The 23,108-nt window shown below is 39.5% G+C and overlaps 1 protein-coding gene across 3 annotated transcripts in view; it reads left to right on the top strand.

Annotated features, from left to right (window-relative positions):
* Nucleotides 1–23,108, top strand: part of grid2ipb (glutamate receptor, ionotropic, delta 2 (Grid2) interacting protein, b) — a 49,732-nt gene that overhangs the window by 14,603 nt on the left and 12,021 nt on the right. For all 3 annotated transcript variants that reach the window (XM_074663500.1, XM_074663499.1, XM_074663502.1), the window contains 10 exons: nt 1,960–2,238; nt 7,314–7,399; nt 9,955–10,024; nt 13,844–13,996; nt 14,192–14,347; nt 17,021–17,172; nt 17,417–17,551; nt 19,624–19,709; nt 19,963–20,107; nt 20,870–21,171. In XM_074663500.1, the coding sequence (XP_074519601.1) occupies nt 1,960–2,238; nt 7,314–7,399; nt 9,955–10,024; nt 13,844–13,996; nt 14,192–14,347; nt 17,021–17,172; nt 17,417–17,551; nt 19,624–19,709; nt 19,963–20,107; nt 20,870–21,171 (1,564 nt within the window). The remainder of the gene's footprint in view (nt 1–1,959; nt 2,239–7,313; nt 7,400–9,954; nt 10,025–13,843; nt 13,997–14,191; nt 14,348–17,020; nt 17,173–17,416; nt 17,552–19,623; nt 19,710–19,962; nt 20,108–20,869; nt 21,172–23,108) is intronic.

The following is a 23,108-nucleotide window of genomic DNA, read 5'->3' as shown; positions in this document are numbered from 1 at the left end:
TCAAATTTTTTAGCCTAGCTTAGCATTAAAAAAAGAGTTCATATAGTCCAGAAGTCATGAAGTAAGCCCCAACTCTCTCATTGAAGTAGCACATTTTGGACAACACCAAGCTAACTGTTAGCTGTCTCGTTTATTTCTTTAGGCGATGCCAAGCTATGCTAACGGGCTGCTTGAGACTTTTCCATATTTGTAGAATCTCATTTAGCTAAGATGCTAAAATAAAACAGTCAAATAATCTGTTTTTAGCCTAGCTTTGATAAAAACCCAGAACACCAATTCAGCTCACAAGTATCAACCTATCAACTTTTTGCTACCACAGCTAGCTAAGTATCATGTTAAAAGCTAGTGGCAGTTGGTTGAATCTCTTTGGGTATGGCTAAGCGCTTTAAACTGTCTTCTTGAAACAGCTTCATGTTTATATTGAGGAATCTGATTTTTAAGCTAATAAATGGAGAAAAGTTGAGTTTAGATTTGGTTAGCGGGCAAAAAAGACTCCTCGCTCATACACAGACTGTCAAACAAATGCCAGATTCTCAGGAGATTGTCTACTTTTGAAGTCACCCTGGCATACAGAGCAATAGTATGATTGCTTTCTATAAAAACGGGTAGACTTATCTCTAAAGCCTGGACATCCCTGAGAATGATCAAAGATTACAGTTTGAGGGGTAGAGCATGAATATCCTCACAGTTATGAAAACTGTATGAGCCTGGTTGTGTGGGTGTTCCCTTTGTCTTCTGGCAGCAGCTCTGATCAATTGAATGAAATGTTTTTTCTGTTGTCCTTGCGTGTGGGGGAAGACTCATTTTTTTTGTTCTCACAGTCTGTGGCTGCTGCCTGGTGCACTGCCAGCATGTAATACAGCACAGTACAATTACCACGTTTCCCCCTCTTTGACATTTTGTAGGTTTATCATGAGACACAACACATGTTTCAGTCCATCTGTATTCACAAAATTGGCATTTTGTTCTTCAGAGAATTTTGAATACAGAGGATTGGAGCCCCCTTCCTCTGCCAGAGGTGGGGAGAGCACACCTCCCCTCTCTTTCATGTTCATGAATGAGAAGCCAAGGCAGGGGGAGCAGCGGCAACATTCATCAGCTGACCTTTTGATGACGTTTTCAGCTGTTTGAAAAATGTCAGCATCTCAGTTTAGATCAGAATCATTAATTCACTTCCAGCCTGTCCACCTGCTAAGCACTGATTAGGTTAATGAGGCTTATGTCCTTATTCATACACCTGCTGTCGTGGGTTGACTTTTTTAAAAATGGTGAAATGGCAAGGTTCCCAGGTCAATTACATGATGACGGCTTCCTCCTCTGAGCTCACTCTGACAGGTTGACACAGAGGTGAGGCGTGGACGGAAGTGTAGGGGAGTAAGAGTGAGATAATGTACAGAGCAATAGAGAGAGAGAGAGAGATAGCAGTGGAGAAATCCCATGCTCACTCACTCCCACACCTTTTTTCTCTTGCTGTATTCTGGCTCTGGCACCTCACGCTGCAGCAGTGAGACTTCAGCGAGCAGTGTGTGGCACTGAGATTTCCTCACTGTCGCTCCTCAGAAAAAGATCTCTTCTCTCAGACTTCCTTTGAAAATTCTTTTTTTTCTTCTCTCCGGGGAAATTAGTCACCTCTAGTTGTACTGACATCTCAGCTGTCCTTCAAAAGCTCTTTTTTCTGAACCTTTTCAAGAAAGAAGCCTGTTGATTTGCCTTAGAGTGGACTGTTATCTTGGAGATTATCATCCATGTGATAGAGTTGATTCCCACTTTCTAATCTCTCCTCAAACTGGATATTTGACTTCTTATTCCTCTCTTTTTTGATGCCTTTTTCAGACTTTATCAACTCTGATCTGTGATGTAGATCCTTCATCTGTTCTCCTTTTTCTTCCAAGGCAACTCCTTAAGACAAAACTTATATCGCCCCTTCTTATTTCCTTCACATGCCACCATGTTCGCCAGAATCTTCATTCCCAAGAAGCACCGGCAGCGTTTTGACGACTCTGTCCAGCAGAATGTGATCAACCGGCTCTGTCGCAGCAAGAGCATCAGTGAGCCGCAAGGAAGGATCCGCCGCAGCCGGAGTGAAGATCACTCGGATCGCCACCATAGGTCCAAACGGGCAAGTTCAGTGCCAAGAGATGGAGAAGCCGGAGGGAGAGGGGACGGGGAGAGGGAGAGGGGCCCAAGGAAGTCTGTTTCTGGGATGCCCGCTCACCCCCCAATTGGACCCAATCAGAGGTGAGCGCACATGTACAAACACATGACTGACAGTGTTGTTGTTAAAGATGCCCTGACAGCATTTTTTTCCCGTTGATAATCCTGTTACATACATTTGGTTGCCAGCTGATATTGAAAATACAAACACTGATTGTTGACAGTGGCTGCTTTTAATTACATTGTTTACAAGAGTACCACTGATGTTTTGACAAGTTGACTCTAGTGTTACATGTTTTACCTTTTCACAACATTTGAATGTACTGATGGCAGAATGCAATGCTACACATTGCAGCTGGGGATCATACTTCGGATCTTTGGGTTGAAAGATAACCTTGTCTACACGCCACAGCCATCCTTCATTCATGATCTTAGCATGATTATTTGCCCAAAACCAATAGATTTTTGGTTTCTAATGTTACTGTCACAAGACTGAAAAACTGACATAGTACAAAACCTTTGGTATCAGTATAAGTATTGGTACCAGTATTGGTATCACTGTTAGTATCCCAATTATCCATTATTGCTATTTGTATTAGTATTGGTACCAGTACTGTCTGTACCAGTATTGATTGTTACCAGACCAGTAGTGTAATCAGTAACAATATCCTCACCAGCTTTTGTATCAGTACCAGTATTGTTATCCATACCATTATTGCTGTTGATACCAAGAGTAGTATCAGTATCCTCATTGATACCAGTATTGTTATTGGTACCAGTTTTGGTATTGCTATTGGTATTGATATCTGAGTCTAAGTCTGTGTTATTGTTACATTTCCTTTCATGCTGTTGTTATCATTAGCTGTATTGGTACTTGTACCAGCATGGTATCAGTACTGGCAACTATATTTCCATAAATTCAATGCTACATTTACATATTTCAGTTAAAGTTGTGCTCACTGTGCAAATTTAAATCTCTAACATATAGTCTCAACACATGACGAAGCATCTAAAGATTAGCTTTATTTTTGGACATGTTCAAGTACAGATGTTTCAAGAAATGCTTAAGAATTTGTGGGTTAAGAATCTCATTTACAGCTCCATTGTTGTCTCCTGAGAAGTTGCTCTCAGGAAAATACATCTTTGGATCCAAGGAGATGTTTTTACACTGTGTTATATAAGCTGGAAAGTGCTCACACTCATTTTACATTTAGCCAGATAAGACCTCTTTAAACCGTGACGAGCCCCCATCTACGTGTATCTCCTCACCCATTTAACATGCTAATCCGTATTACTGGAGAGCCTCTAACCACTGAACCCCTGCCGCTGGTCCTCCGCCCACTAACAAACTGATAACACCACTGTCCAATTAATAACAGCATAGTCGACTCAGCACAGGATTACAGGGAAGGCAGCACACTCCCTCACACCCACACAAACTAACAAACTAAACCCAGAGACCTGTCTTCATCCATAGTGGAGTGACAGCGTAAGGCCCCGTAGGTCAAGTGGAATCATAATGACAGGTCGCACAACAATAAGTGGCGAGTGTACTGGAGAGTTTAATTCATGTTGAAGAAGCTGCAATCACCATTGCAAGGTGTACTGCAGGCAGGCGTCTCTCCTGAACCTCGAGAGCATTGTGTAACACTGTTATGTCTCCACTACCAGACAGACAGACAGACAGACAGACAGACAGACAGACAGATGGATAGCTAGATAGATAAGGAGACATTATTCATCCCTTTGTCTTATTTGTCTTGTGTTGTTTTATTGTGTTTAGGGGTAACTGTGAAGTGTTTTACTCAGAATATAGCACTCTAAGCAGCATGCATTTAAAGAGGGGGTATTGTGCTTTTTTTTTTGCTTTATATTGTCCCAGTTACACTCTTAGGAGCTTTTTATGATTTAGATAATGAAAGAAAGCATGTTTTTTTTCCATTCTGCTGTTGTATAAAAGCCTCATTTTAGCCTCTGTCTTATTTTAAGCTACTATATCTTAAAGGCTCCTTTGCTTCACAAACCCCTGTATCTCTAATTGGTCAGACTTTTTGGGGCAGAGCTTGGTGTTTGAGGTATACCTCTCTTACATATTACGAACCATTTGGGAGGTTCTTATGCAGTGACCTTATCATTTCACAAGTCTCATGAATAGGGATGGGTACTTTTATAGGTACCGACCGAAATCTGTCAAAAGTACCATGTTTAGGTACCTAAATGCATCCTTGTGAAGGAGTGGAAGAGTAGGTGATTTTCCATGCTGGACATGAACACAGCATTACAAGATTATATACTGAAGAATAAAATGTGAAAATTGAAAAGAATTAACATTTTATTTTCAAACAAATTGATATTTATTACCACTTAAACACACACAAAAGTACCGAAAATTGGTACCGTTGAGTACCGATACCGACTGCCAGGTACCGGGAATCGGTACCCTATCGTTTCAAATGTGAAAGGTACCCATCCCTACTCATGAAGATCTTATGAGATTCAGGGATTTCTACAACATATGAAGGGTATAAAATATCCACATTGGACATCAAGCATTGTCACTCTTGATACATCCAACTATTTTATACCCATGTCTAAAATATGAAGAAGTATAATAATACCCCCTCTTTAAAGACAACAGTGGTATATAAGCAGGCACATACATCCTTTGTGGTGCAAATCTGCAAAGTGGTCGCTGGCAGTGGGGCTGCTCACAAAAATTCACTCTACCACCAGCTGAACCTATCAGCTGTTTCCAAGGGCAGTTGAAGGGGTTGGTTTTCACTCCAGGCTATGTAAAAAAGTATTTTCTGTTTAAAATCAATTGCTGTAGATTACCTAATGTGTATAACTGCTTATAACTGTGTGATGTCACAGAGGTGTCAGGGAATAATGACTGATTGTGACGTTGTGTAAAAGTGCAGTGTGCTGTCATTGTTGAATGAACGGAATCTAGAGAGGCTTTGAGCACTCTGGTTATTTGAAAAAACCAAGATTGTCAAGTGTGCTCAAGGCTGATGCTGTGTATCTGACACCCTCTTCTTCCTCACACACACACACACACACACACACACACACACACACACACACACACACACACACACACACACACACACACACACACACACACACACCAACACACTCACATACATGCAGCACCCAATGTGCCCATCTGCATTTAGCTCATCTTACATAACAGCCAGTAAAAGCATCTATAAAAGAATAGATCTGTCTGTTTTCTCTCCCCCCTCCATCTTTTTTTAGTCCTCCCCACTGTTTACATATCAAGGCAGTGGTGCCTTTTGTCGTTTCCATGGCAACGCACCCCAGATAGACACCCAAAGTGTCTCAGCTTTGATGTACTAGGAGATTCCACAGTGTTCCCGTCCACCAGGGTGAAAGAGAGCAGAGCACCACCATCAGGAAAATGTCAAAGCTTTTCTCTCTCTCTGCTGAGTTTGTCCTGATTTATTTACACTGAGGTTGGTAGCTCGAGCATCAAACAGAGAACTACAGAGCGATGTGGATCCAGGCTGAACTCTTGTTATGTATATAAAAAAAAAACACAAAAAAAGAAAAAACCCACAGCCGAGTCATCCACGTAAATCACAAAGTGAGACAGCAGTTAAGACAAGCGTCATTTCCCCACTTGTTCCGTCTCCCACGTACAGGAAGTGACGGATCAAAACAAGAGTGAAGCTCAGAACGGAGCAGAGTTAGTGCTTCCAACAGAGACAGCTGGGCTCTGCGTCCATTCACAGGAAAAAAAAAACCCATCAGTGTTAAAGCATCAGTGTAGTTCAGTGTTGTGACAAATTAAACTGAGATAATTCAGCGGTGAGTGCTCAAAAAACAACCGAGAGCTATTAGCTGACTCATCTTTAAATCAATCAAACACAGAGCAGGAAACAATTAATCCCAATTACTAAAGTACTAGCAATAAAAACCTTTTATAATGAAGTCTTATTTATAACAGAGTGTGGAAGCAGTGTGTGTTTTTTTCAGTCTTTTCATACATTCAAATGACCAACAATTAACTTGTGATTTCAAAGACAATGATTGTGGTCGTGGATAAAAAAACATTACAGGGCCTGAACTTACGCATGAGACTGAAGAGGTTTCAGGGTCACACAGTTTTGCCTTTTAATGAAAAAAACTAGACTCAACTGTCAATGAATTCATTTGTTGAATCAGATTAGTGGCTCAGTGCTCAATCCATTAACCCTAAGGTTTAAGGGTTTGCGCTCCTCCAACTTTTGTGATGCATTCGCTCACTGACATCTGTCTGAATAGCTGCACCTGTATGCTTCGTTCGACAGTGGCAGCTCGAACTGAAAGTTTGTCGTTTAAATTCTGTTTGACAAAGAGGTTACACCACTTTTTAATGGTCAACTGAGACAGGTGCTACTCAAAACTACAGACATGTTGTCATTGTCCATCAGGACAGCAGGAAGAAGCTGCAGGAGCTTAGGTATGGTGTGCCAAAAGGGACAAAACAGTGCTTGCTTGAAGAATAAAAACAACATAATTTTATACCTCAGTGGCATCACAATTGAAACATTAACACTGAAAGCCCTTCCAAAAAAACAAAAGGAACACATGTTTTTATACAGTGCCTAAATGTATGAACGGGTTGTTGTTGATGATGATGATGATGATGATGATGATGATAGGGTAAAAGCTAATTTCTGTGTACTCTGCAAGTTGTAAAAGTGGCTTTGCAGAAATTTCCAAGATTGAATTATTTTATATTTACCTCTTCACTAATTTTTGGAGAGATTTCATTGGTGTACAGGTTATGTGATTTCTCTGATTTAGCTTCACGTATGGAGAAGAAGATGAAGTGGGCACTAAGTTAAAATCCTTGAAAATGTAGCTTTGCACTTACTGTAATGAAACTCTGGTTGGAACTTGATGACTGTAGGACAAAAAGTGCTTTTGAGGAGGTTTAAAGTCCATTTGAAGTGGTTTTATGTTTTTATCTTTTGATAAACTCAAAACTTCGACCATTAGTGAAAGCAACAATTAAACTCTCTGACGTTGTGTTTTAGCTATTGATGGTCGTTTTTCCACTTTCATTTATTCATTTACAATAAGTCAGCAATAAATCTGTGAGTTTTCTAAACAATGAATTCATCTCCCTTCCATCTGTCTGTCTCCAGGATCATCCGGGTCTACAGAGGGAAGAAGAACTTTGGCTTCACTCTGCGAGGTCACGCCCCCGTCTCCATCGACTCCGTCATCCCAGGTAGATACGTCTTATTTAAAAACCAGAACAGAACAGGCTGATCAGTGCCTCCTCCTCTTTCTGTGAACCTGTGTGTGTGTGTGTGGTGGTTTGTTGCAAACATTGTTCTGTGTTGGCTGAGAGGCGTGGATGCGTTCTGCGTGGGCGAGTCTGTTGTGGTGCCAGCCGCTGCAGGTTGAAGGTGATCAGGAGGTGTGTGTGTGTGTGCGACTAGTGTACCAGGAAGTGGATTTCGGGTGACTCACCAATGAAATGTTAAGAGGAAAACTCTCAGAACATGCTGTGCTGGGCAGTAATCGACACTTACAGCGGTCAGGCAGTGCCTCACATTTACATTCAGGCTTTAATCTGGAGCTGGTGTTTTCTTCAGACAAGCTTCTAAACCCTTTCATAAACCAGGTGGAAGAAAAACGTAGCTACAGGGTAGTAAATATTTGTATATTAAATACGTGATCGAATGAATAAAAATTGATTTTATCTTTCAGTCATTCTTGCAGAAGAAAGGTTATGCTCATAAATTTTTGTTTCATCTCAGAAAATCTCTTTGAGTCCATCTAATTGCTTTCAATTTTTGAGCTCTAATGACAGTCATATATGGAGAAGCATTGACTCTAAATCTGTGAGATAAGATTCACAGCAGACAGCCAATATTTGACAGCAGATGCTGCTTTATAAACAGATCAAGATAGTCAACATTCATCAGTTAAATCCAGGGGTAAGTATATCTTGGAAAACTGTTTCTGAGCTGCAGACCACCTGCCAAGTTTAAAATGATATTTTTAAATGTTATGTGTAGCAGACCTTTAAGTTATACGTCAAGTTTCTAGCTGAGTGAGTCTGTCCCTTTCTGTTGATTAATGATAGCAGGATGGAAAAGCACAACTGGAACTACCACATTTGGTACCTCTACATGAAGCCACGGATAACAGAACTCAGATTTTTTACAGTGTGATTTAAAGAGGGGTTACTGTGCTTTACCATGTTTTAGATATGGATTTAAAGTAACAACACATTTCTCTACAGTCCTTTCTCAACATGTGCAAATTTTCAAACAGCTACATATTCCTGCGTTTTAGAAATCTCTGAATCTCTCTGCACAAAGCTCGGTCCCCCACATGCCTCCAGATTGCTGGCCAATCAGAGAGAAGGGGGTTTGGGGAGCAGGGAGCCTTAAAGAGACAGCAGCTTAAATGAAGAGTCTCTGACAGATGCTGAAATGTGGGTTTTCTGAAACACCAGTGAGAAGATAGGTATATTTTGTGTGGCTTTAAATCATTTAAAACTACCAAAGGGTACCAAAGGGACAGTAAAAAAAAGCCTTAAAAAAGCACAATACTGCTTCTTTAAGAGTAATCATTTTTAGTTCTTACTTTTTCATTTCTCATGAAAGTATTATTCAAAAACAGGTAAAACAAGACTCTGTTACTGGTTGCAGTTTCATATTAACAACATATAGAAGAGGACAATCAGCTGTTTCATCCGACTCTAGTTGAAAGTTTGCATTTTTTAAAGTTTAAACTGTATAATTTACTATCTTTTCAAAAAGTAGCTTAATGCTAGTACATGGTTTCATTCCACGTGGATTAACTTTAATGTCAACATCCAAACATAGGAGAGCTGCACAGCACTGTTTGATGGTTCCTCCCACCAACACGACAGCTTTTAATTTTCTCGATTTAAAATCAGTGTACTTGTAGTTCTAATTCTTTTTTTTTTTGTTGAATCAATGTTTGGCATTAAAATTAAACACTGTGTAATATTTGTCAGGGTAATTGCTACTAAGAGCTTTTGTTGAACATGTTAATAACTCTGATTTTTTTTAATTTGCAGCAGTAAAAGGTTGTTTAATTAACTGTTATCGCTTACACCAATAAAAACAGCAGACAAGTGAGTTTGTGAAGTAGCTGTGGTGGGAATATGCAAGAAGGGAGGCGTGTATACGCGTGTATGTGTGAGTGAGAGTGTGTGTGTTTCAAGATGACGGCACTGTTCCCGCCCACCATCATCTCCCACCATCATGTGCTGGAGCGGCCAGAGCAGACTGACTCAGTGGGCCTTATGGAGGTTGATATGGAGATGGTGGGGGTGGATGGCATGTCTCTGATCGTGATCTGAATACCGACAAGCAGAAAACCACAAACACAGATTGAAAGTCCGTTCTTGAATGTGCCCGTGTAACACGGGGAGTTTGTTACATCTAAACTTTGAGTGAGAGAAAAGACGACATGACATTCAGTGTGAGGGAAACACAGCAGCGAGTTGACACATGAGGAGGCGACTGTGGACGGTGCAGAGCAGTCAGAACAGATTCCACTGAGGCTTGTTTTGACAGCACTGTTTTCCTTACATAACAAGATTTAGCACAGGGATCATCTCATTTGTTGATGGTCTTTGTTGGATGTCATACGCAGATTGACAGCACCACATTAGTCACTGACTATCCGCTCTCCCATCAGTCTGCTTGGTGCACCTTGTTAGCAGGTGACGATGTGCCAGGATGTGTCTTTTAATATCTGATTGATGTGTCATTTCTTCCATCCTCCTCTCCATCACAGATAGTCCTGCTGAAGAATGTGGACTGAAACCAGGTGACCGCATCCTCTTTCTCAATGGACTGGACATGAGGTTGGTCTTTACGAGATAACGCTATCATCAGCAGCAGTGATAGTAGTATTTTTTTGTGCCTTCTGTCCAAGTTCTTGAACTCTTGAATATTAATAGAAATTGGGGCTTGTTTTTCTCGAGGAGAAACCATCTGCTGCAACTATCAAAACATCTTTCACAGAGTGCCAGATTTTCCATCACAGAACACATGATGCTCCTGTTTGTTTTCCATTTATTTTTTGTTGCACTGTTTTGGGCTGAATTCATATTTTCAGAATGTTATTTTTTTGTATGTGTGAGATAAACAAATCTTCCATGCTGTGGATAGGCCCTGGGAAATATTAAGTTTGAAGAATTAATAACATCAGATGTTTCTGATGTTGAAAATATCCAGTGAGATCAGTTGAAAAGCCAGAGCAGATGGAGTTGTTAAACTTCTTTATGAATATAGAAGAGCGAGATCAGGTTTGATTGTCGCACTTCTCACAACGTAATGTGTCAATGTGGTGGAAAAGTGTAAGTCAAATGTTGCAATAAGCAAACAATGTTTAAAGAAATGCCCCAAAACATTATCAACTATTCTTAATATTTGCAAATTTGTCCTTCTTGATTCAGTTGAATATCTATTCATATTGAATAGATTTTTAAAAAGGGAGCCATTAAGTTTTCTGTGTAATCCATTGAAGCTAATTTATCAATCCAAAAAAAACTTTATTAAACTTATGTTAGTTCTCTGATCAGGAATTTTCTGGTAAGAACAACCTCCTTTTCTCCAGTGTTTGCTAGCTTCCCTGCTGACAGTTAGCCAGATGAGAAAATTAGCAGCGGCTGATTAGCTTACCAAAGAAGAAACAACAAACAAAGAGCAGCATGTAGCTCGAGAAAACCAGCAATGTTTCGTTTAGAGCTCAGAGACAGGTACCAAATTCAGGAACTCAGTCTTTTTTCTTTGGTTTATTCAAAAATGTTGTAGTTTAGATATAACAAGTTGTGATTTTACTGGTGTCTGCTAGGCTGTTTCTTTTAGTCAGGGCGCAGTGTTAGCTATTAAAAAAATAACTACAGTTATTAAAAACCAAAAGCTTCCTGTATGTTTCCACCATTTCAGTCTTAATACTGAGCTGATGTCTATGGTTTTAAACTAACAGACTTCTATATCTTTGCTAACTGCTTGACGAGAAGCTATGGAGTACAGCTTGTCCTGTTTTCTTATTGAGTTAAGAAAATCTACTATAAAACTCTAAAACCAAATTATTGCACACTTTGTGTACATTTTTAACTTCTTTTTATTTTATTTGTGTTATATTTATTCCATAAGGGCTTGAGGAGTAAACTGTTCCTGGGCTAAGCTAAGCTAGCTGGCTGCTAGCTCTAGCTGTACAATTAGCAGTCAGACATGAATGATGTTGACATCATATAACTTAAGAGCAGTGAATAAGTCTGTTTGCTAAGAATGCTTCTATTTTCTCTCCAAATCCTCCTCAAACTTTGAATTGTGTGTCTGTGTAGGTTCAGTGTGTATGTGGGGTCAAAGCACATGAACTCAGCCTTTATGTAAACTGACTTTTCAAGTGGGAGTAGTCATCGTACTTTTGTGGACTTTACAACTTCTTGACCTTCTGCCTCTGGAGCTACAGCAAAGCAGCATGGGTGTTGGGATAAGGAATTCATCAAACCGGATTGCACCTTTATGAGTTCACACAGCAAATACAGTAAATCAACTGAACCCATCAGTCAGCGTATCCCCTGCTGTGTGAGAAAAGTATTAATCATTCTGCCACCTCGACTGCCACGTGAGGAGAACTACTGAGCTGTTTCCATGGCTGCCTGATGCATTGATTTGATTGGTGCTGTATAATTTTGGTGCTCTCGCTGATAACATGGTGCAGGAGTGGGAGGTGAACAGCAAAACAGATTTGCTCTCGGAGAGACAAAGAAAAGTACAAGAAAGAGCTTTCAGGGTTGTTTACAAACTGATTACATGTTGAATGCCGTCCAAAAATATGTGGAAAATGAGACAACTCAATTAGCGAGGACAGCACGTCTGTGTCAGACCCACAGGTGTGCCTTTGCTTTATCACAGCACCACCATTTTCATCCTCTCCAGGCAATTATACCAAACCTGGTATTCCAGCTTGAGTCATTGTCTTCTCATTTAAAGAACAAGGTGTCCTCATTGTCTGTAACATGACATTGTCTGTAAAGGATCTTGCAGAGGGATTGCATCAATGGTGCACATTCAGCAGCACATTGTTGTTTTTCCATGGGTTGCTCCATCCTGATTGATTGAGAGGCACTCACCTAAGGATGTAACCAGGTTACTTAGATAAAGAATATAAAAAGACACAGAATACAAAAGACAACACATACTGGTGGTATTCCTCGAGCTTTCACAACAAAGTACTCGATATCTTCTCTTGTAAAACTGTGAAACCTAAGTTGCAGCTTGCGACTTAAACAAGTTTTTCTTATTTCTGTCAACATCACAGATTATTAAGTCACATTTGGAACTTTTGTCTGTTTTGGTTGTTTTTTCTCCCAATCCTGTTCAGTCGCTGCTCTCTTGTTGATTTCTAATAGACTTGAAGTTACAAGTTTGAACTCTGTTGTATGCTGTTAAACCTTTTATTGACAAAACAATGTTTAGGTCTGCATTGTTAATGGTGAATATTCCACATACACACTGATTCTCCGGGCTCTAGCCAGCAAGTTTCTCTTAAAGATAAGTGTCTTAATCTACCATTGAAATTACTGACATTGAAATATTGGTTGTAAGATAGTTTATGGATGTAGGAACTGTTGAATTGGGATTTTAGGGTAGAACATGGGTCACCAAAAAGTTATGAAGTAAACTACGGTGTCCCTCAGGGTTCAATGGTAGGTCCCCTATTTTTTACTCAACCTGCATTTGTCACTACTTGGAAATGTCACCAGGAGATATGGCATCAACTTTCACTGTTGTACAGATGATGGTAACACTTTACTTTAGAGGTCTACAAATTTCATCACACTTAGGTAATAATTAGACAAAGTTTTTTCTTATTTCTTTGAAATTACCCCCGAAATTTCATGAGAATGCGCCTGTAAAACATTATAGGCTTGATCGTAAAGGTTTATCATTTTGCATGTGATCTCAATTATGCGTATCAACAAACTCGGTACTAAAGAACTTGGTGAAATTAATAACAAGTAGCTAACTATCAACTGCTTATTGGGAAATTGAATTGTTCACTTAACATTTCAAAGGTAATTATCAGAGGAAACAATGAACGTAACTTCTGTGTTCAAGAACTAAGCAGCTATTTATCACCTGCTTCTCTGGAAATAGCAGAAACATTGGGACACTTTTGAAAACATTTTGAGGTGGGTTTTGATTTGATTTCAAATAAATTATTTGAAAATCGTCACCTTCTTACCTTACAATTTGGAGTAAATTTCAAATAAACTGGAAAAGAAACAGTAATCTACCAATTGTGAATTGCGACAATAAATTTGGACATAATTTTAAAGAAGTTATCTGCTAATTTCAAAGAAAGAAGAAAAAACTTTGTCTAATTATTACCTAAGTGTGATGAAATTTGTGGACCTCTAAAGTAAAGTGTTACCCAGATGAAACACAGCTCTATATTGCAGTGTCTGATGACCCAGGACCACCTGACACTCTTAGCTTTATTTTACGTATTAAGTCAAGAATGGCAGAATATACAGTTTACTGTATTTATGATACTAATACTCATACTAATATGAATTTAGTCAAAGGCTAAGAAAAACTGCTGCTGTTGCCTCAGCCAGTTGGATTTAGAGTTTAATATCTACTTTTTATTTCGTTCCCTCTTTTAGAAACTGCTCCCATGAGAAGGTGGTGTCCATGTTGCAGGGCAGCGGAGCGATGCCCACTTTGGTGGTGGAGGAGGGTCCATCTGACTACTCCTCAGAACAAACAGACCCAGAGGAATCCCCCAGCATGCCCCCCTCCTCGGTACCCCGCTCCAGGTCAGTACACACCAACAAACCTGACATTCTGACTTGACATTTCCTGTAAGTCACAGGGACAAACAAACTTACATCATCCCCTCTCTCTGAAGACACAACTTGTTTTGAATGGCGCTGCAAATACAAAGGAGAAAGAAAGTTACTATAGATATAAGCATTGAGATCATGCTCATCTCATGTTATGTTGATGTTCAGGTCCCCTGCACTCAGCTCTCTGCAGTGGGTGGCAGAAATTTTACCTCCAAGCATCAAAGTCCATGGGCGGACCTTCAGCCAGCAGCTGGAGCACCTGCTGACTATTCAGGAGAGGTACACGGTCTGCAAGTCTCTGGAGACCTTCTTCCAGCACAGGTTAGTGGTGAGGGATGTGGTTTGTAGATGACAGCAGTCAGATTGTATGAAAAGATGTAAGATCAGTAATAATGTGCCTTTTACTTAAGTTTCACATCTATCAAACTTTCTTTGTGGGAAGACTAACTGGACAGCTTTCATTGACAGATACTTGTACCGTAAATGAGCTGTTGCCTGGGAAACTGTATTTTTAATGTACTCTTAATAGATTGTTGCCAGGGAGGCTCCTTATGGAGGCGAGAAAGAGATAGAGAAGGGGAGGAAATCTGTGATGGACAGAGAACTCATAGAGTAGAAGGACATGTCGGTATTCTGTTAACTTGTGTCATAAATACGAGAAACTTTCTTAACATTTCAATTCTTGTGCTTATGTTTTGACTGACTACTCATGATTATGATGTGTTGTGTCTTTGTTTTTTTTCTCATGATTTTATTCTTTTATGTTGTAACTTTGTTAATTTATCCTATATAATGCAGATAAGGCATTACTTCATAATTTTTTTCCTATCATCATTGTAATCTCACAAATCTAACTGTCTCTTTTATATTTCCAATTCATGCCATATTTTGGGGTTAGTCTTGCTTTCTGACTTTGTATTCCACTAGTTTTGCTTTTTACTTCATTATCTCTAATAATCTGCTCTCGATGTTGATAAATGTCGCCCATTGTCTTATTTTTGCTATTATTTACAAGCTGAAATGAGCTTCTGTAGATTACTGTGTTGTGATATAGGAGCCTCTAGTTTGCTTTCATCATGTGTGTCTTGTTTATCTCTTCAGCTAAATTAAGCTGTATATTATTGGCCTTGTTAAGATTGGTGGGTGGCACAAGTTTCAACAATGAAGCAACTGATTGAAAAGTATCCAGAGATCTTAAATTCTATTCACATCCATAAAGAGGAAGAGAGAATGGATAGATAGGTGTAGCCCAGGGGTCTGCAGCCTGTGGCTCTGGAGCCTCATGCGGCTCTTTGACTCCTTTGCAGTGGCTCCTTGTAGCTTAAAAAATATAATTAAAATAAAGTGTTTTTGTTTTTCTTATAGAGGGCATTGATAATTGAAGACATCAACACGAAATTAAATCAAAGGTTAACATTTTGTTATAGGAAACATGCATCACTTCTGGCAATAAAGCTTTACATTTTTTTTTACATTTTTTTAATTATAAATCTTTAAAAATTTATCAAAAAAATTAAAACTTTTTTGAATTTCTAAAATTTTGCTTATCATTTGAATTCATGTTTTCTGCAAAATTTTTCTTTTTTGCAAATTCAAAAAATTTGGCAAATTTTTAAAATTTCAAAATTTGGGAATTTTTGGATTTTTTTTCTCGTTTTAAATTTTTTTTTTTTATTTTGCATAATTTGACATTTTAAATTTTGCAAAAATTTTGCAACCAATTGAAAATTTATAAATTTTGCAAATTTAAGAAATGCATAATATTACAAATTTATTTTTATTTTTTTAATATCTGCAAATTTATTAAATATAAAAAACAAGACATCACATGTACAATTTTATAAACACAAAAAATTTCTAGTTTCGATAATTTTTTACGAGTCTTACTATGTTTACAATTTTTTACTTTTTCATCTTTGTTTTGAAAGTAGATTTTGGGGCTCCTGAATGACTGTAATCAAGGTGAGCTGAGGCAAAACAGCTCTCATGAAAGTAAAGGTTGCAGATCCCTGGTGTAGCCCAAAGATAGTATCTCAAATGAAAAAGTACACGCCCAAGAGCAGTGACATGCACAGACTTTTGTAAGGATGGGGACGAAAAGAAAAGAAAAGAAAAGACACCACTGTCAAGGGCATCCCTCCTGGATTTTAGCAACCACAGAGGCCAGTTTATCACGTTTAAACCAGCCAGTGGAGCACTTATGTGTGTCTTACCAATCAAAAAGGCACCCGTGTTTAATGACAGACACATACACTCCTGCTAAAGAAGTGATCCAATCCAACATTGTCTCCTAAAGTGGTTTTATATTTGGACCTTTCTGTCTTCAAAGGGCTCTTTAAGAAAAACTTTTCCTCTCCAATTTTGTTGTTTCATATTTATCACCTAAGGTGTGAGTGATGAGAGGAATTTCAAACCGTCTGTTCTCGCACTGCTTGATGCAGCCTGTTAACTTGTTCCTCATCAATAATATACAGAGACACGAGTCCCCGGTGATGAGTCTTGTGGTTTAGTTTTATTCTTTAATAAACAGAGAGTTAACTTGCATCTGTTCCTTCACATCTGTTACATAATAGTGACGCATCTCCAAGTTTTTGGAGAAACCTCTCCAAACCACATTTTGGAATATTAACGAGATGTGAATATGTCATTATGGGATGTTTTTTGGAAAAGGATGTTTGGCTCTGCAGAAGATGCAAACAAGTAACAGTGCAGGGTTTTGAGAAAAATGAACTGTACAGTATCTGTGTGCAATGAAAACACCCAAAGGCTTCAATGCTACTGTAACTGACACCTCCGTAATCCTCCCACCCTGTGATAATCTGATTCCTCTCTGTGAATCAGCTCCACGTGCCTTTATGGATGCAAAGAATCTTAATGTGAGGCTAATCAATTTTCCAGATGTAGGCAGAGGTTTGTTTGTGTTAGAATTTTGTATGAATGCAATGATGCAACATGTGTCTCTGTATCACATGTGTCTGCGTGTGATGTTTGCAGAAATGTGGACACTCTTATAGTCGATGTGTTTCCGGTGTTGGACACTCCAGCCAAACAGCTGATCTGGCAGTTCATCTACCAGCTTCTGACGTATGACGAGCAGGAGCGCTGCCAAGGCAAGCTGTCTCGCTTCCTGGGCTTCAAGAGCAATGGTGAGTCAAAATTACAAATGCAAATGATGTGCATACACTTAGAGGCTCAGCTGTGAAATGATGGCTGGATCTGGAAAGAAAGGAAGCTGTGAGATTTCTGGATCAATAGAGATTTTAAATGAAAAAAATAAGCTTTAATTCTCTGATGTTTTATGTAACCAATGCAGGAACATGGGAGAAGCTGTGCATATATGGCTTCTAAATAAAAAATGTTACAATGCATGTGTGTTTTTGTGTTTTACAGCAGTGTTAGAGCCCGAAGCGGGTCCAGAGCACCACCGGCGCAGCAGCTCCATGCGGGTGACAGGGTCGTCGTACCGCAGCAGCATGCGAGAAAGAAGCTCTGATGACTGCATCATTGGGACTCACCTGGGAATGGGTACGCTGCACATGACAACAACCAGCAAAACTATTATCCCTGCACTCCCTGTGGGTTAACATGCCACTTTTTATAGCTTCTCAGAATTATTCTAGGTCAAAAACTCCAGAGTTCTCCAATCAAACTTGGGCTGTTAGCTCTTGAACATCATAATTATCTCTTTCCCTGAAAACCTCTCTGACTGCTGCTGAGTGTGTCTTGTTTGGCACTTATCTCTGACAGTCTGTGATCCTTTCATTCACAGTTTACCAAAATGAGAAGCCAGGCATAAAATAGGGAAATCAGGAGTTTAATGACATGTTTTTAGGATATTTTCCCAAAGCCACAAGGCATCAAATTGCCTTATTAACCTAACATAACCTTTTTTAACACACGACAAAGCAGGACTTAGGTTAAGCAGTTAAAAACCACCATTAATTAACAACAGTCAAGACGGTTGATCTTAAAGCAGCGGTGAGCAACTTTCAGTTGAATTTGATTTTGGCGCCACCTCTGGATAAAGATTAGCTTGAGGCTTTGCTGATTTTGCCAAAAAAATAATCTCGCCCTGCTTTCCAAATGTATCACTCATTGAGAGCATTGGAAGCTAAAAATATAAGCAAAGGCTGTTCAGGGAGCATGGATGGATTCTAGATGCCAAAAGTTAGTGTGTAAAAAATGTCAGTCTCGTTCCTGATGGTCTCATGTTGGTCTTAAAAAGACACCAGTATTAATTTCAATCTCTTTTAAAACCAGTTTAAAACTCCCCATATTAGCTTTAAGAGAACCATTATAAGTGCAGCTGAGTCATCAAAGCACTGTCAAAAAAAAACCAAGAATTGTGGTGTCACAGAGAAAAATGTCAGGAACCAATAAGAATCATTTTATATTCTTGTTTTGATATGATTCATCAACTTGATTGCAGTTTCTGATTAACTCTATTGTAGTTTAAATACTCAAAATATATATTTTAAATGCTTCATTTACATATATGATCACTTAAACTTCTTCTTAAGGAGACCATTTATTTTGAAAAACCTGATTTTACGGAAAAAGGTCAAAAGTGCCGGCCTATCTTGTTTCCATTAACATGTTTGTTTTTGCAATCAAAAAGCTTTTTTCCCTTAAAAATTTGCTGTAAAAAAACACTATTTACAGTTTATTTTAGTACACAAGATACAAAACTGCTCTTTTGCACGATATTGTTATAAGTCATGGAAAAGACATGAAAACAAGCAGGTCTTTAAAAAAGAAGAAAGGATTGCTCATCGTTGCTGTGAGCCTACAGTGACCTCTCGCCCAAACCTGCAGCTCCTCTTCAATTGACTTTGCTCTTAAGCAATTTTCTACTCATGATTCACCTGCCCACCTTTCAGTTTTACTGTTTTACTGTTTTAGTTCACTCTTACATCTGAAAGCATCTCTCTGGCAGTAAAAGAAAAACAAACCTACAAAAAGAGAAAACAGTCAAAATGTGGTGCAGACCAGAAGTGGATTGCATTTAAATCCTGATACATGCAAAAACAAAAAAGCCACAGTAGCATGGAATTAGTAAACATTAAACTTTGCACTGTTTTGTGTTCAACTACAGGTAATTTAACTCATTTTTAATTTCTGAATAATTACACATTCTTTGGGTTGAAGTCTGGGCAGATGCAAGAAATAAAACATCTCTCAGCAGTTCATTTACTCTGAATAAGTCAAGCAAGCAGGGGTTAGCAAGTTAGCCCACCCTTAGTGACTGCACTACTCCACTTAAACTCTTCAGAGCTCTGTAAGGAGGGTATTCGCTCAGGAGATAATGTGTATAATTATCAGAATGTGTAGTGGACTGTTGCACAATCTCAGTGCAGGAGTCAAACTTCAGCGTTTCTTGCTCATTTAAGTCCATTTTCGTTGAATTAAGGTAACATGTAAATCATTCATGGTTTCATCCTCATTGCTAACTCCCACCCAGGAGCTCCTGTGTTTACCTCTGCTCCTCATGCTTCCCTGTTCCTCTTCATCCTCCTCCTTATAAGCAGGAGGTGGATGGAAGAGGGAGAGGCTCACAGACGCCCGTGTGTCACTGTTCATGCCTTATTGTGCTTTAGGGATTCATGTGGATGAATCTGGGAGCCCGGAGGAGAGGCAGTCAGGAGACGGAACCTCCTTCCCCGAGTCCCCTGACCTCAATCATGTAGGTATAACTGCAGCTTTTCAGCGCCTTGCTTACACAGTGACTGGCATTCTGAGTGCTGGTTACGGTTTCTGTGCTCTCTGGCTTCACATCGTTTGAAGGTCTGCTCGTAATTACCGCTCAACTTCCGCTGTTAGATCTGATTTGAAGCTGCAGTTTGACCTGCAGAGTGCAAATGGACGCTAAAATCAGCAGACCTTCAAAGCTAATGTGACTGTGTGTGCTAACCAGCTGATCATGCCTCCACCCGTAGATGACAGGTGTGTACACGGAGCTGGAGGCCATGTACACAGGGAAGCCGCCACAGCAGGGTGGCTCCCCGGCAGAGCCCGAGGGCCCGGGACAGACAGAGGGCTACGGGCGCCCTCTTTCTCCCCTCACACTCCCCCCTCTTACAGGTACTTACAGGCTGATACACACATCCAAACATGTACAATGCTCACGCTCTCAGGCACATGCTTTTATCAGAGGTTCACTGTCATGTGCCATTTAAGTCTTGTGCTTTTGCTGCAATAATCACTATAATCAGGCAGGAGTGAAAGCTGCAGCACTTACAGCTTTGATGACACATGACTGATGCCATGTTCATATAACAGCGTGGATTATTACAGGTGTCAACAGTGGTGACCATTGCTTGTAGCCAAAGCCTGTTTTTGTGCAGTGCTATCTACCAGGTGTTAGCATCAACAGGCGCTAGAAATAACAAAATAAGAATGATCAAACCTCTCGCTAGTGTGTCTCTTCTGTATACAGAAGCATCAGAATCACTTTCAGTCTGTTTCTCAACCAGTCGAAAATTCCTCACAGGAGCTTTAAAATAGCTGCTTTAAGCAATCAGAGGTGAGCATGGCATGAGAACCATAATCAAGAATGTGCTTAAGAACCCATTCATTTTCTTTATTCTATGTGCATATAAAAGCCTGCAGTTTATCTTTTTTGTTGCTATGGTAACCTCTCATAGGAAGAATCCCCAAGGCAACAACATAACCAAGAAGTCTCACATCATTTCTTGAGGGAATAAGGAGTATAAGATAGAGGCAGAGTTAGCTAAATAAAATATCTCAGTATCAACATCACATGTAGCACATCCACACAGAAAACATGCTAATGGCAGCCATCTTTGATTTCCTTCTTCTTCTTCCTTTTCTTCTTCTTCAAAGGGAGCCGTAAATCTGGCCTCTCCCTGTCCTGGAAGGAGCCTCTCCCGACTCCCGTCTACGAGATCCAGCACCAGAGCAGCGTGGACTCCAACCCTTACGTCAGTCTGGAAAGCCCCCCTGCGTCCCCGGAGCACTCAGATGTCGGGCCCAACACGCTAAACAGACGCAAGAAGCTGTTCACTTTCTCCCGTCCGCCTCGCAGCCGGGACACTGATAAGTTTCTAGATGCTCTGAGCGAGCAGCTGGGCCACCGGGTCACTCTGGTGGATGACTTCATACCTGGGGAAAACGACTATGAAGAGGTGAGGAAGACCTGCCTCAATCTGTTGTAGTGTCTTGTAGGTGTTTTTTAATAAAACTTCATATTAAAGAGGAGTAGATAATCCACTTTTAAACACTGTTGTTCCTTGCTCGATTAAAACCTTGTATGAAGTAGAGGTACAACCTTGAGTTATCCTTTTCACTGAACTGAAACTGAAAGAATCAGCTGTGTTCAAAGAAGAAAAGAGTTAAACAAGATTAACAGATAAATCCTGCTGTTGAACTCTAAGTCTGAAACTGTAGAAATACAAATCCAGCCTTGTTTTCTTGTATAACAGTTCCTCAAAGATTTATTTATAATATTGTAATGTTTTTTATTCTTTTATTTAAAGAAGATAGAGCAGTATTTAGAGCAGGAAACAGGGTGAAGGTGGGGAGGGACTGTGAGAAAGAGGCAACAGGTTGGACTCAAACCTGAGATTTCAAACTCTCCAATCCCTGGTTTTTATTTTTAATGTCCTCTTGTTTTGGGCTAGTGTGTTTTTGTGAAGCCAAACACAATTTCCCTTATCATGCACTGAAAAAACTGAAATCTATTAAAGTGTTTTTCAGCCTATTTTTGGTTAAAAATGTCTTAATATAACTTTCACCTCACAAGTCTAGAAAATTGTTTTATTTCAAGCACTAGTGGAAAAAATCAGTGTCAGGACACATGACAGGGCCCTTTAAACCTAATAGAGCTCATCATAAGCAGAGCTTACAAGCATTAATACAGTATTTACGCACAGTCATGTCATGTTAAAGTCAATCAAATGCACATGACGTCTAACAAATCAAGAGAACAGCAGAAACTATTCAGATCCACGTATGAAGCGTGCTGCTCCCATGACCTGAGCCCACCCATGCGAGGGGAGGGGCCATGTTCCCTCCCCAGATTTTTGCTGCTCAAGGTTGTCCTACTGTGCAGAATAGACCCAAACTACAATGCTACCAACTCACACAGTTACTGCAGTGAGTTGCTTGGCAACCAGAAGATACATTTTGAAAACTATAACCAGAGGGAACATCATGCAGCCTTAATGACAGCTTGTGGCGAAAGTAGGTCGATTGAGAGATAGTTTATGCCCCTGAAAAGTGTCAATTGCAGATCAAACTGACTTTATTCTGAAAAGTTGTTACAAAAAAAAAACATTAGTGTCCACCCAAAAAAAAAAAAAAAATCATACAAAAAACGACACCTGAATTGCTTAGTATGATCTACCAGTGAGGTAAGAAAAATTCACTTGCACTTTTCCTATCCGTATGACAAAAATATCTTGAAGTAAGACATCTCTCTGGACTATCAGGTTGAATTAAGCTCATTTCAAGTCTAATAAGACTATTTCTGCAAACAAACAGCACACCAACACTTGCTTCGACTCCAGTCTTTGCAGTGTGGACGTGAAAAGTTTTGCTCTATTCTGTTCTGTTCTGTTCTACTATAAAAAGAAATGTTGACAACTGTAGCGTACTGTTAACTCCCACAGTGTTGGATTCAGTGAAAAGTATAGCTGTGCCCACAGATCACACAAGGTTTCACGGAGCTCAGAATAACGTGGTTACTTAACATTCTTCTATTTCATATTGAAAGCTGTTACACGTTTAATCTATAAATGTAAATCCATGATTAAAATACGTTTTTACACCTTAGTGTAATTACTGTGAACAGTTGAGGTTGTGACTAAGTCATTGGCAGACTAAAGTGTCTGTGAGGCTTTTTATGAGATGTATTGTTTTACACCGTGGCTGTTCATGGTGATTACACTAACATCTCATAGTGTCTCTGGTAGAAACGTTGTAGTTTTGCATGTTAACATTAGAGCAGCTCTAATGTGCGCTACAATGAACACTTGTGTCACATGAACAGATATATCAAGGTGGTTGTCTTGGTTTCAGAAGAGGAGGGGTGCTTGTAAGTAAAACGTGACACTCGGTTATA

The sequence above is a fragment of the Halichoeres trimaculatus genome, unplaced genomic scaffold (assembly GCF_033239565.1).
Source record: "Halichoeres trimaculatus isolate MK-OKI-2021-1 unplaced genomic scaffold, fHalTri1.1 fHalTri1_scaffold_23, whole genome shotgun sequence".
Taxonomy (NCBI): domain Eukaryota; kingdom Metazoa; phylum Chordata; class Actinopteri; order Labriformes; family Labridae; genus Halichoeres; species Halichoeres trimaculatus.
This window is presented reverse-complemented; position numbering and strand designations above follow the sequence as displayed.